A 17,956-nucleotide genomic window follows, 5' to 3' on the forward strand; every position below is an offset into this window, starting at 1 on the left:
CAAAGTTCGTGAATAAATAAACAAGATGCTTACAAATAGTTCGTCTATTACTCATTTATTATGTTTGTGAACGAACTCATCTAATAGCAAATGAAATAATATTAAGTTTAGATATTTGTGAACTAACACAAAACTATATAGTTTTCCACAAAACTAAAATTTGTTCATAAATGTTCTAATCGAGCATGCTCGCGAGCTTTGGCCTGCTTAAACTTGGCTCGTTTACAAACCGAGCCAGTAAATCGTGTTCACGAGCGACTCGTTTACAAATCGAGGCGAGCTTTTTTATCGAGCCGAACACCGAGCTGCCCATGAGCGGCTCTGCTCATTTACAGCCCTATAAATAAATAAAAATATAAAATATTTAAAGACTAATGCATGATCAGCTCCCTGAAAGTAGATTGATTTTCTAAACTTTATAAATGTCTCGTCAGCTTCTTAAACTTTATTATTTCATATCACAAACTCACTAAACTTATCCATGAAAGCAGATTAGCTCTTTGAACTTTATAAGTATCTCACAAACTTCATGAACTTCCTTATTCTTTAACAACTAAATACACAAACCTATTAAACCTAAATTCTAAAAATACATTTTCATCTATTCGAGATGTAATTTTTTTTATCTTCCCCTACCTTTCAACCTATTATAAGAGTTAATGTTGCAGGTTTGAGAGATCGAATGGATGAGGATTGAGAGTTAGTATTGTGATTTTTGTATTTAGTTGTTATGGAATAAGTAAGTTTAGAGAGTTGGTGAGATACTTATAAAGTTCAGAGAGATAATATGCTTTTATGGACAAGTTCATGGAGTTTGTGATACGAAATAATCAAATTTAAGAAGCTGGTGAGACACTTACAAAATTTAAAAAACCAATATACTTTTATGACAAGTTCAGAGAGCTGGTGATGTATTTGAGCAATATTTAAACTTGATAAGTTTTACCATGTGATAGGTTGAAGTATAAATTTATGATGTAAAACAATAAATAAATACTAATATAAAATTTAGGTATGTAATTTTTTTTGGGGAACAAAGATCAAATTCAACGCTCACATTTTAGCAGATTTAACCTTAACGTATAAAATGATGCAAATTTAACTCCTAACGTTTTCAAGCAAAATCAGTTTTAGTCATATATTATCGAAAATTAGAAAAACTGGTTTGACTGGTATTTAACTGTCACTCAAAAAATTTCAAATATCAATTATGTCTAAGATATTTAGTTTATTAGTAGCAAAATTATAAAAAAATTCAGTTAAAATGCTAAAAAAAACTAAATCTGCTACATATAAGTTAATCAGAGTTTTTTTTTTTATCAAACTGACTAAAATATTTACCATGTTATTAATATAGTTACAAAAAACCAATAAAAAATGTATGAAATTATTTCAATTTATTAAAAAACTTATTTGGAAGGTCCGATGTGATAGTGAAATAAAAATAAACCATTCTTTTCAAACTATTTTATAAACGAGATAGAAAAAGAAGCTAATTGAAAAAACTATTTCAAACATCTATCTTCACCCAACACTAGCCTTTTCAAATTTAGTTTTTTTTTTTAATCTAATAAACTTTTTTACAAATTGAGATAAGATGTAAAAATACCCCTGACGCTTATACCTAGAAGCAATTTTACCCCTAACATCTAAAATAATACAATTTTACCCTTAACATTAGCAGTCATGAGCAATTTTATCCCAACGTTGACAAGTTGGGTCAATTAGAGAAATGATTCATCAAATTGTCTTCTCGGTCATGAATCTTGTCATATACACTTCACATGTGCGTTATTTTATCACTCATTAATAACAAATCATAAACATATGATTAAACGTGATTTTTTTAAATTTCTTTTTTAAAAATATACCGTATTTTATACGAGTTGAACAAAAAAATTCAAATATTTCAACGAATTTAAAAATATTAATCTCAAATTCTACTATTAAATCATAAAAAATATGAAATTTATATTTTTAGAATCAACTTACGTACAATTGATGCAGAATAATGAACAAAATATTTATATTTTATAATAATATCTGAAATTGACACAACTGATTAACATTAACGGTAAAATTGCTCTTAGATACCAATATTAAAGATAAAATTATATAATTTTAAATGTTAATAATAAAATTACTCTATATTTATAGATATTTTTACAACTTATTTTTGTAAATTTGCTTAATCAATTTTTTTTTCCAAGTCTCTCAAACCTAAAACTCATTACCAAACATGTCAATTGTAGCCCGAAATTTCTTCAAAAAAAAAAACCAAAAAAAAACATTTTAGCGTAAAATAAATTACTCTATCTAGGACAGTTAAAAAGCAAAGAATCACCTGTCGCCGCACCCAATCATCGTGGAGAAACTCAAATAATTACCCGAAATCTCGGATCCCACGCTCACCGATCACCGCGTATCTGTACGCTCTGCCCCCATTCACCACTTTCCCGCCCCAATTCACCCATTTCCCACGCGCATACGAGCGTGCACGCGCTTCCATTTTGTGCCAAAAACCCTCACCAAACCCCCAAAACCAAATATAAAACACCACCTAGATCTCCTCCCTCTTCCCTCCACTGCACTCCTCACCGTCAACCTCTTCTCCGCCGCCACCTTTCCCGCCGTCGATATGGCCTCCTCCGCCGCCAACCTCCGTACTCTCTCTCTCAACAAGAATCTATCGTCTCTCTCCATTTCCTCCAATAACAAACTTTCAGCTTCCCCCTTTTCCCTCACCGTCCGTCCAGCCCGCCGCAACGGCCGATTCGTAGTGCTCGCGGTCTCTCTCGACGCTAAGCCGACCGTTTTGGTGGCGGAGAAGCTCGGAGAAGCCGGGCTTAAGCTCCTGAAAGAGTTTGCCAACGTTGATTGTTCTTATAATCTCACGCCTGAGGAGCTCTGCACCAAGATCTCGCTCTGTGATGCTATTATTGTGAGGAGCGGGACGAAGGTGAATCGCGAGGTGTTTGAGTCTTCTGGTGGAAGATTGAAAGTTGTTGGACGAGCAGGTGTTGGAATTGACAATGTGGATCTGAGTGCAGCCACTGAACATGGTTGTTTGGTCGTCAATGCTCCCACTGCTAATACTGTTGCTGCTGCAGAGCATGGGATCGCGCTCTTGGCGGCCATGGCCAGAAATGTTGCTCAAGCTGATGCATCTGTTAAGGCTGGTAAGTGATTTCGTTGCTAGAATTTCTTGTGATCTGGTTAAATTTTGTGCATCTGGACAAATCAAATACATAGATTATGTTTAGGAAATGATTTCTGTATTTGATTTGAATTATATTGTTTCTCTGACGTAGAAATTTACTTTGTGGAATAAAAAGATTGAAAAGGTGTTCATGAAAAGATTTATTTTCGGGATTCTGAAAAGCAGAAAATGTTTTGATTTTGAACAAAACGACATGTTATTCTGATGGCTAATCGTCAGATCTGATTGTTATTATGACATATGCTTAATTTTAGAAAGTCCCGAGTTCCCCTATGGATATAATTTTGTTTTATTTTTGGTATAAATTATATTATTTGAATAACTTTCTGCTTGGAAAAATACTTTGTCCTTGATTTTTTTTTTGTCCAGATGCAAATTAACGTCAGATGTGACAATTAGCAAGAAAATTGATAATCATGTGAATCTTGTCTATAAATTGTCAATTGTGTTGTGTCTATAGATTGTTTTATAGGGTTAGGAATCGCCACCACAATTAACATCCATTTTGAATGATTCAGGGAAGTGGCAGAGGAACAAGTATGTGGGAGTATCACTTGTTGGGAAGACACTGGCTGTGATGGGTTTCGGCAAGGTTGGATCAGAAGTTGCCCGGCGAGCTAAGGGGCTTGGCATGCGTGTGATTGCACATGATCCATATGCTCCTGCAGACCGAGCTCATGCCATTGGTGTGGAGCTTGTGAGCTTTGATGTAGCCATAGGAACTGCAGATTTCATCTCCTTGCACATGCCTCTTACTCCTGCAACATCAAAGGTTCTTAATGATGAAACTTTTGCTAAGATGAAGAAAGGAGTTAGAATTGTAAATGTTGCCCGTGGTGGAGTGATCGACGAAGAAGCTCTAGTTAGGGCACTTGATGCTGGAATTGTTGCTCAGGCTGCTCTTGATGTTTTCACAGAAGAGCCTCCAGCACAAGATAGCAAGTTGGTGCAGCATGAAAGGGTGACTGTAACTCCACATCTTGGTGCTAGCACGGTGGAAGCTCAGGTGTGTTTACTTATAATGAATGCATCTTCATTCTTTCTATTACCATGACATAACTAAACACTTTCTGGGTTTGATCTGCAGGAAGGAGTGGCTATTGAAATAGCTGAAGCTGTTGTTGGAGCCTTGAAAGGTGAACTTGCTGCTACTGCAGTCAATGCACCAATGGTGCCTGCTGAGGTATCATTAGAACTTAGCCACCATCTTTTATTTGCTTTGGCTAAAAGTTTTCTTCGACGCCAAGATAGTTCGCGGTCAGGATTTACCTTTCTTACCGGTTATTCCTTTTTTACAGGTTCTATCAGAGTTGAAACCATATGTTATGCTTGCTGAGAAACTTGGGAGGTTGGCAGTTCAACTAGTAGCAGGTGGAAGTGGTGTTAAAACAGTAAAGGTGACCTACGGCTCTGCTAGGGCTCCCGATGACCTCGACACAAGACTACTCCGAGCTATGATTACCAAAGGTCTCATCGAGCCAATATCCAGCGTCTTTGTCAACTTAGTTAATGCAGACTTCACTGCTAAACAGAGAGGACTAAGGATAGCCGAAGAGCGCATTGTCCTTGATGGTTCACCTGAGAGCCCACTTGACTTCATCCAAGTCCAAATCGCCAATGTCGAATCAAAATTCGCCAGCGCAATATCAGACGGCGGGGAGATCAAGGTCGAAGGACGGGTTAAGGACGGAGTCCCCCATTTAACCAAGGTTGGATCTTTTGAGGTGGATGTAAGCATGGAAGGCAGCCTAATACTCTGCAGACAGGTTGACCAACCGGGAATGATCGGAAAGGTGGGAAGCATTCTCGGACAGGAGAATGTGAATGTCAGTTTCATGAGTGTTGGAAGGATTGCTCCGAGGAAGCAAGCTGTAATGGCAATTGGAGTTGATGAACAACCAAAGGCAGAAACTTTGAAAAAGATTGGAGATATTCCAGCCATTGAAGAGTTTGTTTTCCTCAAGTTGTAGTGTGGTATCATCTCTATCTCTATCTCTTCATCTTTGCTCCTTTTTTTTGCATTTTTGTAGTTTTTTGCTTTTTTTTTTTCTTGGATGGGTATAATTACGCCATTGTTTGTGCCCAATTTTGAGTTGAGTGATTTGTTGTAGTTAAAATTGGGGGGAGAGAATAAACCCAGTTCTGAGATACGAATGTGTACTTTGTTTTAGGTACAATTATCTCTATATCATACCTATCTCCTTTTAGCTTGTTACTGAATGTGCTAATCCATTGCCAAGAATTTGATGGTTCTTCTAAATTGAGATTCTTCTGCTTTCTGTTCTTTCTCTGGAAATTGGGAGTGATTGTCAATTTTAAAACAAGCAAAGTTTTATAAGCGATAAAAGCACAAATTTAGAGCGGATTTAACGTTGTAATTTTAAGTCACGTTAATGGCAGATAGGTTCTTTTTTTTTAATGTATAATTTTATGTCCTAACCATCCAATAAAGTTTGAAAATGCACGCATTCTGTTGAAAAAAACTCAATTTTCGATAATAAAATTTGAAATTTTGATGTCTAGCATATGTTAGACATAAGATTACATTGTTTTGTATTGTATGCAGAGATTCACCCAGTAATCCTATGTTAAATTTGTATTATTCCATTTCATAATATGTGAAAAGGGGTGTTAATTTCTCACACGATAGACATGTAAAAAGTTTATTTGGAATTATTAAAAGGGTTAATTATATAATGCAATCTTATGGTTTGTAAAAGGTGTTTTTGATGAGAGAGAAAGTTAATGTTTAGAGAGAGAACTCGAAATGATGATTTTGAAAATTTAAAAATATGGTTAAATAGTAAATATAATACGAAACAATTTTAATTTTTGAAAATTTTCATTTTGAGGTCGTTATCAGCCAAATTTAGCAAAGTAAAAAAACGCAAAATTTTTCTACCACAAGATTGAGGTTGATACCACAAGTGCTCATCTATTAATCCGTGTAACCACAAGCCATCTATTAATGGCTACTCAGCTATTGACACCGCTACTTGGCTATCGACACCACCAACAAACACGTGATTTAGCTGAACTAAATAGATCCTAAAACTACATCTTAAATAGATAAAAACAATATTAACATGGTATCTCTTCCAAAGCTTCCTCCATTTATGCCTGCATTACACTAAAATACCAACTTTTTTCAAATTTCATGCTCAGAATAATCTCAGCACATAATTTAAACTATGTGGGAAACATAACTTTTCTGCAATTTGCTCCCGATTATTGCGAAATGATTGATGTTTAAGACCATAATATTAAACCAACCGCAACTTACACTACACCTAAGAAATATACACTCTGATTTCCTATATTTCTCAGAGGAGATTTCTTCCCTGTCACCGGACGTCTTTGCTCTTCCGATGAATATCACATCATCCAGTAAAATGTCATATGTGCCACTGTTTATGACCCTGACAGGAATGGAATATCGGCTAATGTTGTGGGTAGCGCGATGTTTAAGTTACGAACTGCTAAGTAACTGGCAATACCGGCTGCATAACCAGCGAAAGCAAAACCACTAACCTGAAATAGTGAGAGAGTTCTTTTACTTGGCAGTGTTAAAACGGGCTTATATATTCAACGTGATTATATATGATATAAATGATAATAGTAAATAAAAGAAAATACCATATATGGCAGAGTTTACCTTCCGGAAGTACCAGAAGAAGTCCACCTTCTCCATCCCCATGAATGCAACTCCAGCAGCAGAGCCGATAACGAGCATGGAACCACCAGTACCAGCACAAAATGCAACTAACTGCCAAAACTCTGCATCCTGGGGAAAAGATGTAAGATCATACATTCCCATTGTTGCTGCAACTAGCGGAACATTGTCTATGATTGCTGATACGACCCCGATTGCACTTGCAACAAGCTCAACATTTGGAATATGAGCATCTAGGTAATTCGCCAATTCACGAAGGATCCCTGCTGCCTCCAAACTAGGAAGACAGAAAAAGTTAGCAATGTTTAAGCGAAACTGCAAATATAGACTTCATTACTCAAAATTCGTAAACTAGGATAACATTTGTGTCTATACCTGCTAACTGACAAAAGGATTCCAAGGAAAAAAAGTGCGCCTTGAGTATCGATCCGTGATAAAGCCTGTGGTACCTTTAACCTTTGCCTTTCCGTTTCACCATAATGAATAGCATCTGTAAGAATCCAAAGAACCCCGAGTCCGAGAAGCATGCCCATGTACGGAGGCAGTCCGGTTAAGGCCTTGAATACTGGAACAAAGAGTAAAGCTCCGATACCCACGGAGAAAACTAGCTTCCCACGAGGAGCCATCCGTTCAGATGCCAAAACATCGGGAGTTTCCTGTTCCTTTCCATTAACTTCGCTAGATGGGAAGAAAGAAAACTCATACCATTAATCCACAAGGCTAGACCAACACTTTGAATGTTTTAAGTCCTTACTTTGCTTTCGGAATGCAAGAAGAGTACCTAGTGAGGGACATAAGAGCGAGTGGAACGGCTAGCGATACGGCTGATGGAATTATCAAACTCTACAAGCAAAAGAGACAGAACTGATAAACTTCTCTAACCAGTTGAAGATAATCCAAGTGATTTTTCATTCTTGCAACATATTATCTATAAAATTCTGTAAAATACATTCATGACCCTTGAACTATAGTGCTACTAACATTAAGGGCGGCCCGGTGCACTACGCGTCCCCACTGAGCGAGGGTCCGGAGAGGGGTCCCACCACAAGGGTGTACTGGGGGCAAGCCTTCCCCTGCCATTTGGCAAGAGGCCGCTCCTAAGACTCGAACCCGTGACCTCTTGGTCACACGACAACAACGTTTTTACCGTTGCGCCAAGGCTCGCCCTCAACTATAGTGCTACTAACATTATGGCCCCTAAACTTCATTTCTTCACATAAAAATCTTTAAATTTTACATTCTATAAATTACAGTCCAAATCAACAAAAGTCCGTAATTTTTTTTGATGAAATGATGATCTAGACAAGTTTGACTGCATCATTGGCTCTTTTTGTATCATGTCGTCATAAATTAAGGTAAAATACCTATTTTACCCTCGTTATTTTGTTAATTTTTTAATGTTACATTAATGTAAAGTTCAATGACTTTTATGTCAAGAAATGAAGTTTAGAGGCCATAATGTTAGTAGCACTATAGTTCAGGGGCCATGAACATAATTTATCCCTTGTTTAACAATCTTTTTTTTCTTTTCTCGAAGTATTCGTACGGAATAACAGTCAAGGGTACCAAAATAAACACAGAAATGTAGAAAAAGCAGATCTCTTTCTCAGAATTATGGAGGTAGAGTACCTTCATTGTTGGCAATGTGCTTATTTGACCATGTATCCATAGCATAGTTGTCGTAACATCACCGATTGGAGTCCACGCACCACCTGCATTGGCTGCAATAACAACTACAGCTCCTAACAGCCTGCAAAAACGAATCCATTCATATAAATAAACATCTCTGCAGTTAATACATATCATAGCAATTGCAGCATTCGATATTGAAGAACAAGTCTCGTGATATATATGGATATGGTACTACTTAGTAGTGCATACTTGCGGTATTCTGATGGAGGCACTAGTTTCCTCAACAAAGAAACCATTACTATTGTCGATGTGAGATTGTCAAGGATTGAACTAAGGAAAAAAGTTACAAAGCCAACCTGCATTATATATCACAATCACTGGTCAAACATCGGTGATAGCTATTCTCAAAACAATGAGAATGAGGATATTACTGGTGTTAAACAGCCAAAAGGTTTAAAGTTCTGAACTATAAAAAACGGAACAACAGTACCATTCCTAACGAGAAAACTACTACCATTTAACTTTGGTTTCACCCATGGTCCTTTTGTTTCAAAACCAGCAAACATATTCGCCGTTGATGACTTGTCATCCACGTGGCATCTCCAAAAGAGCCATGGGTGAAACCAAAGTTAAATGGCGATGGCTTTCTCGTTAAGAATTTAAGGTTTATGATATTTCTATTCTATTTCTGATAGTTGGAGGATACAGTACTTTTTGATCTAAATCTAATATTTTGACCTTGAGGATTTAAAAAACGTTTAAATATATTACAAATTATCTTATTAAAAAGTTCACTAACTCTCTCTCCATTTTTTATGTGGAATTTCCATTTATGTTTTCATCACTATTCTTTAGCTAGAATCATTCGTTACTCAGGTCTTCTACCCCAACGCCACCAATTCTGAATGGAGTTGTTACATCCCCAAAACAACTTGGTCCGGAGTAGATGGTTTCAAGATAGAAGACCTGAGCATGGAGTGGCCCCTAAGGGATGTCGATAGTGGCAACATGAACTATATCCTACATAAAAAATGGAGAGGTAATGACTGAAGTTTATTACCAAGTGGATTTCTAATAGACATGTAATCACGTTTTAAATCCATAAGGCCCAAATTGTTGAATTTGAACTAAAATGGATAATATTACATAATATTATACAGGGTGTTATAAATATATTATTAACTATAAAATTAACAGTTGAGAATTCACTATCTAATATTTAATAATTAATTTCTAAAATCTAGTAATTTAATTTCAATTATTAATTTTAGACCGTTGGCGCAACGGTAAAACGTTGTTGCCGTGTGACATGAGGTCACGGGTTCGAGTCTTAGGAACGGCCTCTTGCCAATTAAATTGGCAAGGGAAGGCTTGCCCCCAATACACCCTTGTGGTGGGACCCCTCCCCGGACCCTCGCTCAGCGGGGATGCGTAATGCGACCGGGCCGCCCTTTTTTTTTTTTTTTATTAATTTTAGACCGAATACATCACCAACTCTCTGAACTTGTCCATAGAAACATACTGGCTTCCTAAACTTTGTTAGTGTTTCACTAGCAGTGTTTCACTAGCTCTTTAAACTTGCTTATTTCGTATCACCAGCTCAAGAACAATGACGTCACAAACATTGTGATTGAGCAAAAAGAGTGAAATAAATATCTGCAAATTCAGTATCTAAGAAAGGAATTTGGTCATTCGTACAATATATAAGAGGGGCCAGAGTGCTGATCTTAATGTTTGGAGTAATTTAAAAGATATTGACACATTTGCGGTAAAAATTCAAACTATTTCTGTTTTATGTTTCTTTTGAAAATATTTCCAGAATTGTCATATTTTTTCTTTTTTTTGTGTGCAAAAAGAGGAATTCATCCGCCGATCATATAGCTGGATGGCACAAATTCAAAAGTCATCCGCCTATTAGATAAACCAACAAAATTGTATCAATGTACTGCTACTTCATCTAAACATAGGCCGTGTGCTTACATATTCTATATAAATGAATGGCAAGTATTGGTTTTGTGTTTAGATGAAGTAGCAAAACGTTAAATTACACAGTTTGGCTGGTTTAGACAGTATAATTCAACATCCTGATGCTTCATTTAAACACAAGCCGTGTGGTGACGTGTGTATATATATATAAAATATTAGAAAAAATTAAAATTGGCAGAAGCCAATTTTAGCCTTCATCGATTCGAAAACTCATCCATCTATGTAATAGGCAGATGAGTTTTGGATTTGTGCCATCCGCTGATATAATCGTCAGATACACTCTGCCTATTTGACAAGCATTTTGATTAAAAAATGCCACATCTTTGGAAATATTTTTAAAAGAAACACAAAATGGGAAATAGTTTGGATTTTTACGACAAATGTGTCAATATCCCCTAATTTAATCTGTTCTTTCCATGAGAATCTGGCAAATCTCTTTTGGTACAAACCAACAAGAATCAGCAAGAATGGTGAAAGTATTGGCCCTCAAGTGAAACAATAAAATGCATTGCACTATTTTAATATTCTATAGCACGTCTAATCTAAGAACTAGGGGTACCAAAATGGGTTGTCATGCTATAATCATGTTATGTGATCTATATATTCCACGTGATTATATAAATGCAACGAAAATGGTAATAGTGTCAAACAAATCGTGTTAGCACTTACCACCCAAAGAAGAGTCCGAGGCTTTCGAGTGGTTATATTATCAGTAACTAGCTTAAATCCTTGATGAGCATCAACAATCTCAACAATGGTCATTGCACCGAGCAAAAAAAACACAATCTCGCTCACTTCTGCAGAAGCATGTGACAACTCTGAAACAACTATATCAGTTGAAGGCGCCTGCTTGAAAATTTCGAGCAAAAAACTATGAACGAGTTTCATAGATAAGTACTAATTGAAATGGAAAGTAATCACATTAGTACAACTGATCTTTTTTGCGAATATAATTTTATACAAGAAAATATATTTTTGTAGCTTTCCTCATTGATGGCAAGAGTGAAACAGAACTCAATGTAAACAAAATATATTCACTAAGTTTTAAGGCAGAATACATCAGGCCCCTGAACTTAGCCCAAAAAACCGATTGATCCTTTGAACTTTAAGGTTGACTCTTTAGTCCCCTGAACCTGCTTAATGTGATATGATTCACCTCCTATTGCTACGTGGCAACACAAGAGAGGATTTGGGCAAATTGAAGCGCACATCACTTTAACCAAATTCAAGGGGATAATATGTCACTTTAAGCAAGTTCAAAAGGTCAATAGATCACTTTAAGTAATCTCAGGTGATAATGAGACATCTCCAAAGTTCACTTCAGGGGAGCTGATGTATCTAGCAATGTTTTAAAGAAAATTCAGAAAAAATACAAATGTATTCATGTTCCGTGTTCATAGGATATCCGTGAATAACTAACTAGTCTAGTTGCAAAATATTTAAACCAATAACAACTATGCATTCTCATAGGGAAATGAGATGGGACATAAGGAGGTCTTTTAAAGAAGGCTTAATACATCAAGGGATCCATGGACTTGGACCAAAAAATCGATTGGCCCTTTGAACTTACAGAGTGTCTCGTCAGCCCCTTCTACTTGTTTAAAGTGACCTATTGGCCACTTGAATTTGTTTAAAATGATCTATTGACCCCTTGAACTTGCTTACAATGCTCTAATGAGCCCCTGGACTTGTTTAAAGTGATATACATTTCAATTTATCCAAATCCTCTCTTGCTCTGTCATGTGGCCTTAGGGAATTAATCATGACACTTTAAGCAAGTTCAGGTGGCCAATTGATTTTTTGGTCAAATTCAGGGGCTCCTTATGCATTAAATCTTTAAAGAAACAAATGGATAATAATTAGTTATTAAACACACGAGGCACACTAAGGCGCCAGGGATTCTGGAGCTTAGGCACAAGGTGCATGTGCGCACCTGAGTGAGACATGGTGCACTAAAAAAAGTACAAAATCATAAATAACGATAATGGACATTTCTAAAATGCAACAAATACTCATATACTAAATCAATTCCAATTATTTATATTTTGCGCCTGAGGTGCGCCTTTGATAACTAAGGGATAATACATGTCACAAGATGATAAAATCTTTACTTTTCTGGAAACTAAGATTTGATTCCAATTAGATGTATTTGGCATTTGTTAATGAAGGAACATGAATCTTACCCCAATGCTTCGAACTACCCATAAACTCACAGCCATCAACAAGCCTACTCCACTTTTGTTGAAAGCCAGAGACTCTTCAAATATAATGCCTGCATATCCTATTGCAAAGAGTATTGCCATAGCAAGATCCTGTCGCAGCACATTTCATTTCAAACAACCGCCATATATCATTTCGCTGTTGATGTGCATGAAAGACTAGTTGGTAAAGCATGGAAAAAAACATCTTGAGGCCCCTGATTTTTTTCGATTTTTGCTGATTAATCCACTGACCTTTCAATTTGATACATTGAAACCTTAAAGAATGATAATTGCATACATTAAGCCCCTGGTGACCATGGAAGTCAACTTTGAACATAAAACTCGGTTAATCTAATGTAGCTATAGAGAAGCCGTCAAAACCTTATTTTGAATTGTAAACAATATAATTTCAGACACAAATGAAATGAGCAATGATCTTTTAACTGAATTAGATGTTTGCAACTAACTAATTTAGCAAGCAAGGGCTTAATGTGTGCGATTATAATGATCAAGGGGCTCAATGTGTCAAAATGAAAGATCAGGAGAAGGGCTGAATTAACAAAAATAAAAAAGATCAGCGACTTAAAGATGCATTTTTTCCATGAAGCAACTTAGAGTTTCACATAGAACAAGCAAACCTGATTGGCTGCAACCCAAGAATGGTTAATTGCTGCAGTCCCTGTTGCAGCTGCTGCCAAAATTGCAAGAGCTTTTACCAAATCAGTCTTTGGCTGGTAATTGGCTTCAAAATCTTCAGAGCTCGTTTCATCAACTGAACATAGAGGGTCACATGTCCCGGATTCTGATATCAACCCCTGATCAAATTGTTAGGAATTGGATACGAAATTAGACATAGAGGAACAAGATATTTACGTGGTTCGGCTATTTTTGCTTACATCCACACGGCAAAAAAGGAGCCCATAATTCATTAGTAATTGACAAATTGATACAACAGCAAGAAAATCACATCCCTATACCCAAGTCCCCAACTCTCAAATACCATGAGACCCGGTTACATGCAAAGCTCACACATATACATATCCCAAGAGCACAATCTCCAAAACTTTCACTGCTAATAAAATAAGCAAACAATCGTTGCTTATATAAGACTAAAAGTATAATCTTTTCACAGTAAGATTTACTTAGAAAAGTTTTCGATTTCTATTCTAATAAGTATTAAGTAAAACTAAACTAACTATAAATTATTGCCATATCTTAATATCCCTAATATGCATTTCATATATCAGAATCTAAAACTTCAATAACATCACACAAAATTTAAAAGTTAGAAACCCCTGAAACAACTTGGGGAAACCTTCAATTTGACTTCCAAGTTCCAAGAATCAATAAGCATTTACCAAAAGGAAGACATTTGACAGTAAAGATACACTAAGTAACCGCCCTTCTTATTTCTGTCAATGCTGTTTTTTTGCAGTGCCAGTAACATTTCTCTCCTACACAGACAAACACACCACTGAACCACTCAATATAACAGTCCAATAAAGGGCGGCCCGGTGCCCTACGTGTCCCTGCTAAGAGAGGGTCCAGGGAAGGGTCCCACCACAAGGGTGTACTGGGAGCAAGCCTTCCCCCGCCAATTTTTTGGTAAGAGGCCGCTCCTGAGACTCGAATCTGTGACTTCTCGGTCACACTACAACAACATTTACCTTTGCGCCAAGACTCACCCTCTCAATATAACAGTCCAAAACATATACATAATGTCCTCTTTGATCCAAGTCTCATTTCTTGAACCTCGCAGCTTTAAAAAGCATCTACTAGTTACACAAGTTACTAATGTAGCCCAATCACTCCTCATTCTTGCCTATCGTCACCCTTTATCCTTTAGAATCACTCAATGTTTAGCCCTTCTACCGCTTAGCTCTTTCACCGTCTAATCTCAATAGAGGAATCATGTTCTTAGTTCAATATATGACCAATTTTTAAGCAAAACCAAATTCACATAAAACATGCCAAGTTCCATTAACCATTAACAAACTAAAGAACAATTCAAATTGACTGTAATGAAAAAACAAAAAATTGAAGCTATACTGAAGATTAAAAAAACGAAAAACGAACCTTGAGTTGTTTTTCGCTGTCAGGATTCTGAGTTTTTCCTTGAATTGAAGAAGAAGATGATGATTTCCCCCTAGCATTGTCTTCAGCTCTAGCAAGCAGCCGGCTATCGAGCAACCTTGAACCTCTTAATTTACACAGAGATAAGCTTGAAAAGGACTTAGGAGGAAGCGGTGATAGATGAAAAGAAGATGAGAGTTTAATTGAATGTTTACTGAATTGGTGATTCAGGTTTGGGTGGTTCAACCCAATTGAAATAGAAGCCATTGAAGTTTGGATTTCGGAGAAGAGAGCGAAGATTAAAGAAGAAGAGGCGGTGTTTTCGATGAGTGTAGAGATGGTAGTAATTGATTTTGTTGTGCAGTTTGCTAATTGACTGGCATTGAGGACATTCGCCAATCGCAAATTCTTGGAAGATAAAATCACAGATTCCTTATATCGCTATCTTTTTGAAAAGTCCTGTTTATGGGTTTTGATATCCACTCGTGTTCAGGTCTCTTGTTTTCATGGGTCGAGTTCGAAAGAAAAATATAATATTAGACCCGCTTCGATTCACTGTTGGACGTTTAAAAAATTGTACAAAAGTAAGTTCATCCAATGATGGTAAAAACAAAGTAAACATAGCCTAACCCATTCTATGGAATGAGAAATTAGAATTTAATGGAGTAATAGACACTTCCATACCTAAATTGGTAGCATTTTTTTAAATGTTAAGTCTATATTGATACTACTTTATACGTGGAGCCTAAATTGATCATTCTCCAAAAACCAAAAACCTATTTTGGTATCTTATCCCTATATTCTAAGACTTGATTTGGAATCTATAAAAGTAAGACGGATCAAATCGATTTATTAATACTAGTTTTATATCTGTGTATTATACGAGATTTTATCTTTGCAATTTTTGTAATTTTATAGCGAATTTGACTATATCTATAAAATAAATTAAAATATTTTTATGGCCCGTGAACTATGGCGTACTAATATTATGATTTTTGAACTTCATTCCATAATATAAAAGTCCCGAGATTTTATATTATATTAAAATTCAAATGAAAGAAAATCTGCTGAAAAAATAATGGACTAATGAGGAGGAATATAATGAGGCGTCAAAGAGGGTCAAGGAGGAAACTCTCGCAGAGGTGTCGGTGGAGACCGTTGAACTGAATGATGGTTCTGAGGATGAACCTGTTAGCAAGAAATCCAAGGTTATTGAAGCTATCGGGGCGAACGTGGCCTCTGGTTCTGCTCCTGGTGGGAGCCCAACAATGAAGAACAAGTTGAATTCTTAAAGGAGGTAAGTGATGCTGCTAAAATATATAGCAATAAATAAGACAAGAGTATCCTATCGCAACAAGTAGTACAGTGCTTAAGCACGAGATCGAACCACAAGGACTATTTGCCACAACTAATTAGTCTAGGGAAGAGGACGTAATTGTTCGGAAGGTTAAATGTGTGAGGAGTGATTAAAAAGACAAACTTTCGAAAATGAAAACGTTTAGCGTTTAACAGGGGAGAATTCAGATTAATTAATGACACAATCCAAGATTAATTAATGACACAATCCAAGATGGGGATTCCCTTAATTGGTTCCCATGTATGATTTACTGGGATTTGGTTTCATACCATAATGATAGTTGACGGTAATCACCTAAGTAACCACATAGAGATAGTCAATCTCTTGTAGTCTATTCACATGCCTTTGGTTGACGGCTTGATTAGGCATATAACCTAGGGCATGCAAAGCAATAGGTTCCGTGGTGATTGAGGCTAAAGCCGTAGCCCAGCCACTAGTCCGCACTCCTAGTGGTCTCTAGCGAGGTTAGATTATGCTAATTCGGATTAGGCAGTTCCTTGGTCAGGTAACTACCTATCTATAATCCTAAATTCGTCGGACTCAAGGAATTAGGTTTAGCTATGTCAGGCTAGTTTATCATCATCGAATCTAATTCTAGCATTCATCCTATTTCTGACAAATTTAGGACACTAAGCTTGCATAATCTAATCAACTGGGATTAAACCCATAAAACCAAATCCCTACTCATTCAAGGCTACACAATCAATCTCATCCCCATCCCAGATTGGATGGAGATTAGTTCATAATTAAACTATTCAAATCATTAAAGCACAGATTATCAACATTAATCATCATTAATTAAATAAGTAAAAAGTAAGAGACAGATTGAGGAATTTAGAGATCTAAAACCCGGCTTTGTCTGATTCTGATTACAAAAGGACAGAGCTTTCCTTCCCCGTCTTCAAACAAATCAATATCAATTAACAATGCAAGAAACTCCCAATCTCCTCCAAAGAAGAAGAAAAATGGAGAGGAAGAGAAGCCACAAACAATTGAAAAAGAAAGTAACCCTAACAACAAAAACATATTGTTCTATTTATAGTGGTAAGTGTGTTAGGGGGTATTTTGGGCATTTTTCAGGCCAAGATTCGCGCCCTGGGGTGAGAAGACGCTGGGAAATTGCTTCCCAGCGCCTCGTCTCGTCGAGACAAGAGGTGTCTCGACGAGACGAAAGGGTGTCTCGACGAGACGCTGGGTGTCTCGTCGAGACACCACGTGATGGTTCCCTCTGGGAACCATTGGCCCGCCTCGTCTCGGCGAGATAGGCTATGTCTCGACGAGACGGGGGCCTGTCTCGGCGAGACAGGCGCTGTCTCGGCGAGACAGGTGCTGAGAAAGGGTAGTTCCCTCCGGAAGTTATCTGTTTTGGTCCCTGTGCTCCCGGAATTCGCTCTAGTGGTCCCCGAACTGTCCGGAAATGCTCAACCAGTCCTAAAAACACCTGAAAATACAGAAAATGTCATAAATAACGGAAATTACTCACTTCAACTTAAAGATAACAAAATGATGCTGAGATTGAGTGGAAATAAAGCAAAAGCGAACTAAAACAATCCTAAAACCCCTATATAAATGGGAGCTATCAGTAAGCGGATGGTTGGACGAGCATTATCACTTCGTCACCCAACTAAATCTGGATGATCATACGACCAATACCCTTATGGGGAGACACTTGGCTTTCATGACCTTAGTGAGGGGTGAGAAGGAGCGGGTAAAAACTCTAACCGTTCGGGAAATCCTCAAGTAGCACGTAACTTACAGTGCGACGATATGTGTAGTGCGATGATATGTGTAGATTTTGCTTTGTTTCTTGTTTG

The 17,956-nt window shown here is 37.0% G+C and overlaps 2 protein-coding genes across 2 annotated transcripts; one reads left to right on the plus strand and one right to left on the minus strand.

Moving 5' to 3' along the window:
* Nucleotides 1-2,567: 2,567 nt before the first annotated feature.
* Nucleotides 2,568-5,435, plus strand: LOC136226133 (D-3-phosphoglycerate dehydrogenase 1, chloroplastic). The gene is made up of 4 exons (XM_066014462.1): nt 2,568-3,179; nt 3,739-4,226; nt 4,308-4,403; nt 4,519-5,435. Exons 1-4 carry the CDS (start codon nt 2,639-2,641, stop codon nt 5,188-5,190), a joined length of 1,797 nt encoding a protein of 598 aa, XP_065870534.1. The 5' UTR covers nt 2,568-2,638; the 3' UTR covers nt 5,191-5,435.
* An 829-nt stretch (nt 5,436-6,264) lies between these two features.
* On the minus strand, nt 6,265-15,258 carry LOC136226473 (sodium/proton antiporter 1). Its single transcript, XM_066014975.1, has 10 exons — nt 14,789-15,258; nt 13,351-13,527; nt 12,695-12,823; nt 11,181-11,357; nt 8,775-8,881; nt 8,523-8,643; nt 7,675-7,736; nt 7,269-7,571; nt 6,876-7,170; nt 6,265-6,751 (listed from the first exon to the last, which is right to left on the minus strand). Exons 1-10 carry the CDS (start codon nt 15,050-15,052, stop codon nt 6,632-6,634), a joined length of 1,755 nt encoding a protein of 584 aa, XP_065871047.1. The 5' UTR covers nt 15,053-15,258; the 3' UTR covers nt 6,265-6,631.
* Between the last annotated feature and the right edge of the window lie 2,698 nt (nt 15,259-17,956).

The sequence above is a fragment of the Euphorbia lathyris genome, chromosome 4 (genome assembly GCF_963576675.1).
Source record: "Euphorbia lathyris chromosome 4, ddEupLath1.1, whole genome shotgun sequence".
Lineage (NCBI taxonomy): Eukaryota > Viridiplantae > Streptophyta > Magnoliopsida > Malpighiales > Euphorbiaceae > Euphorbia > Euphorbia lathyris.

What these genes read in the sequence shown, in the direction of transcription:
- LOC136226133 (XM_066014462.1), top strand. Translation starts at nt 2,639, where the DNA reads ATGGCCTCCTCCGCCGCCAACCTCCGTACTCTCTCTCTCAACAAGAAT. An exon ending in CTAGCACGGTGGAAGCTCAG is followed by an intron (nt 4,227 to 4,307) that starts GTGTGTTTACTT and finishes TTTGATCTGCAG; the next exon opens with GAAGGAGTGGCTATTGAAAT. An exon ending in CACCAATGGTGCCTGCTGAG is followed by an intron (nt 4,404 to 4,518) that starts GTATCATTAGAA and finishes CCTTTTTTACAG; the next exon opens with GTTCTATCAGAGTTGAAACC.
- LOC136226473 (XM_066014975.1), bottom strand. Translation starts at nt 15,052, where the DNA reads ATGGCTTCTATTTCAATTGGGTTGAACCACCCAAACCTGAATCACCAA. An exon ending in GCACATTGCCAACAATGAAG is followed by an intron (nt 7,737 to 8,522) that starts GTACTCTACCTC and finishes TTTTGCTTGTAG; the next exon opens with AGTTTGATAATTCCATCAGC. An exon ending in GCTCTTATGTCCCTCACTAG is followed by an intron (nt 7,572 to 7,674) that starts GTACTCTTCTTG and finishes CTTCCCATCTAG; the next exon opens with CGAAGTTAATGGAAAGGAAC.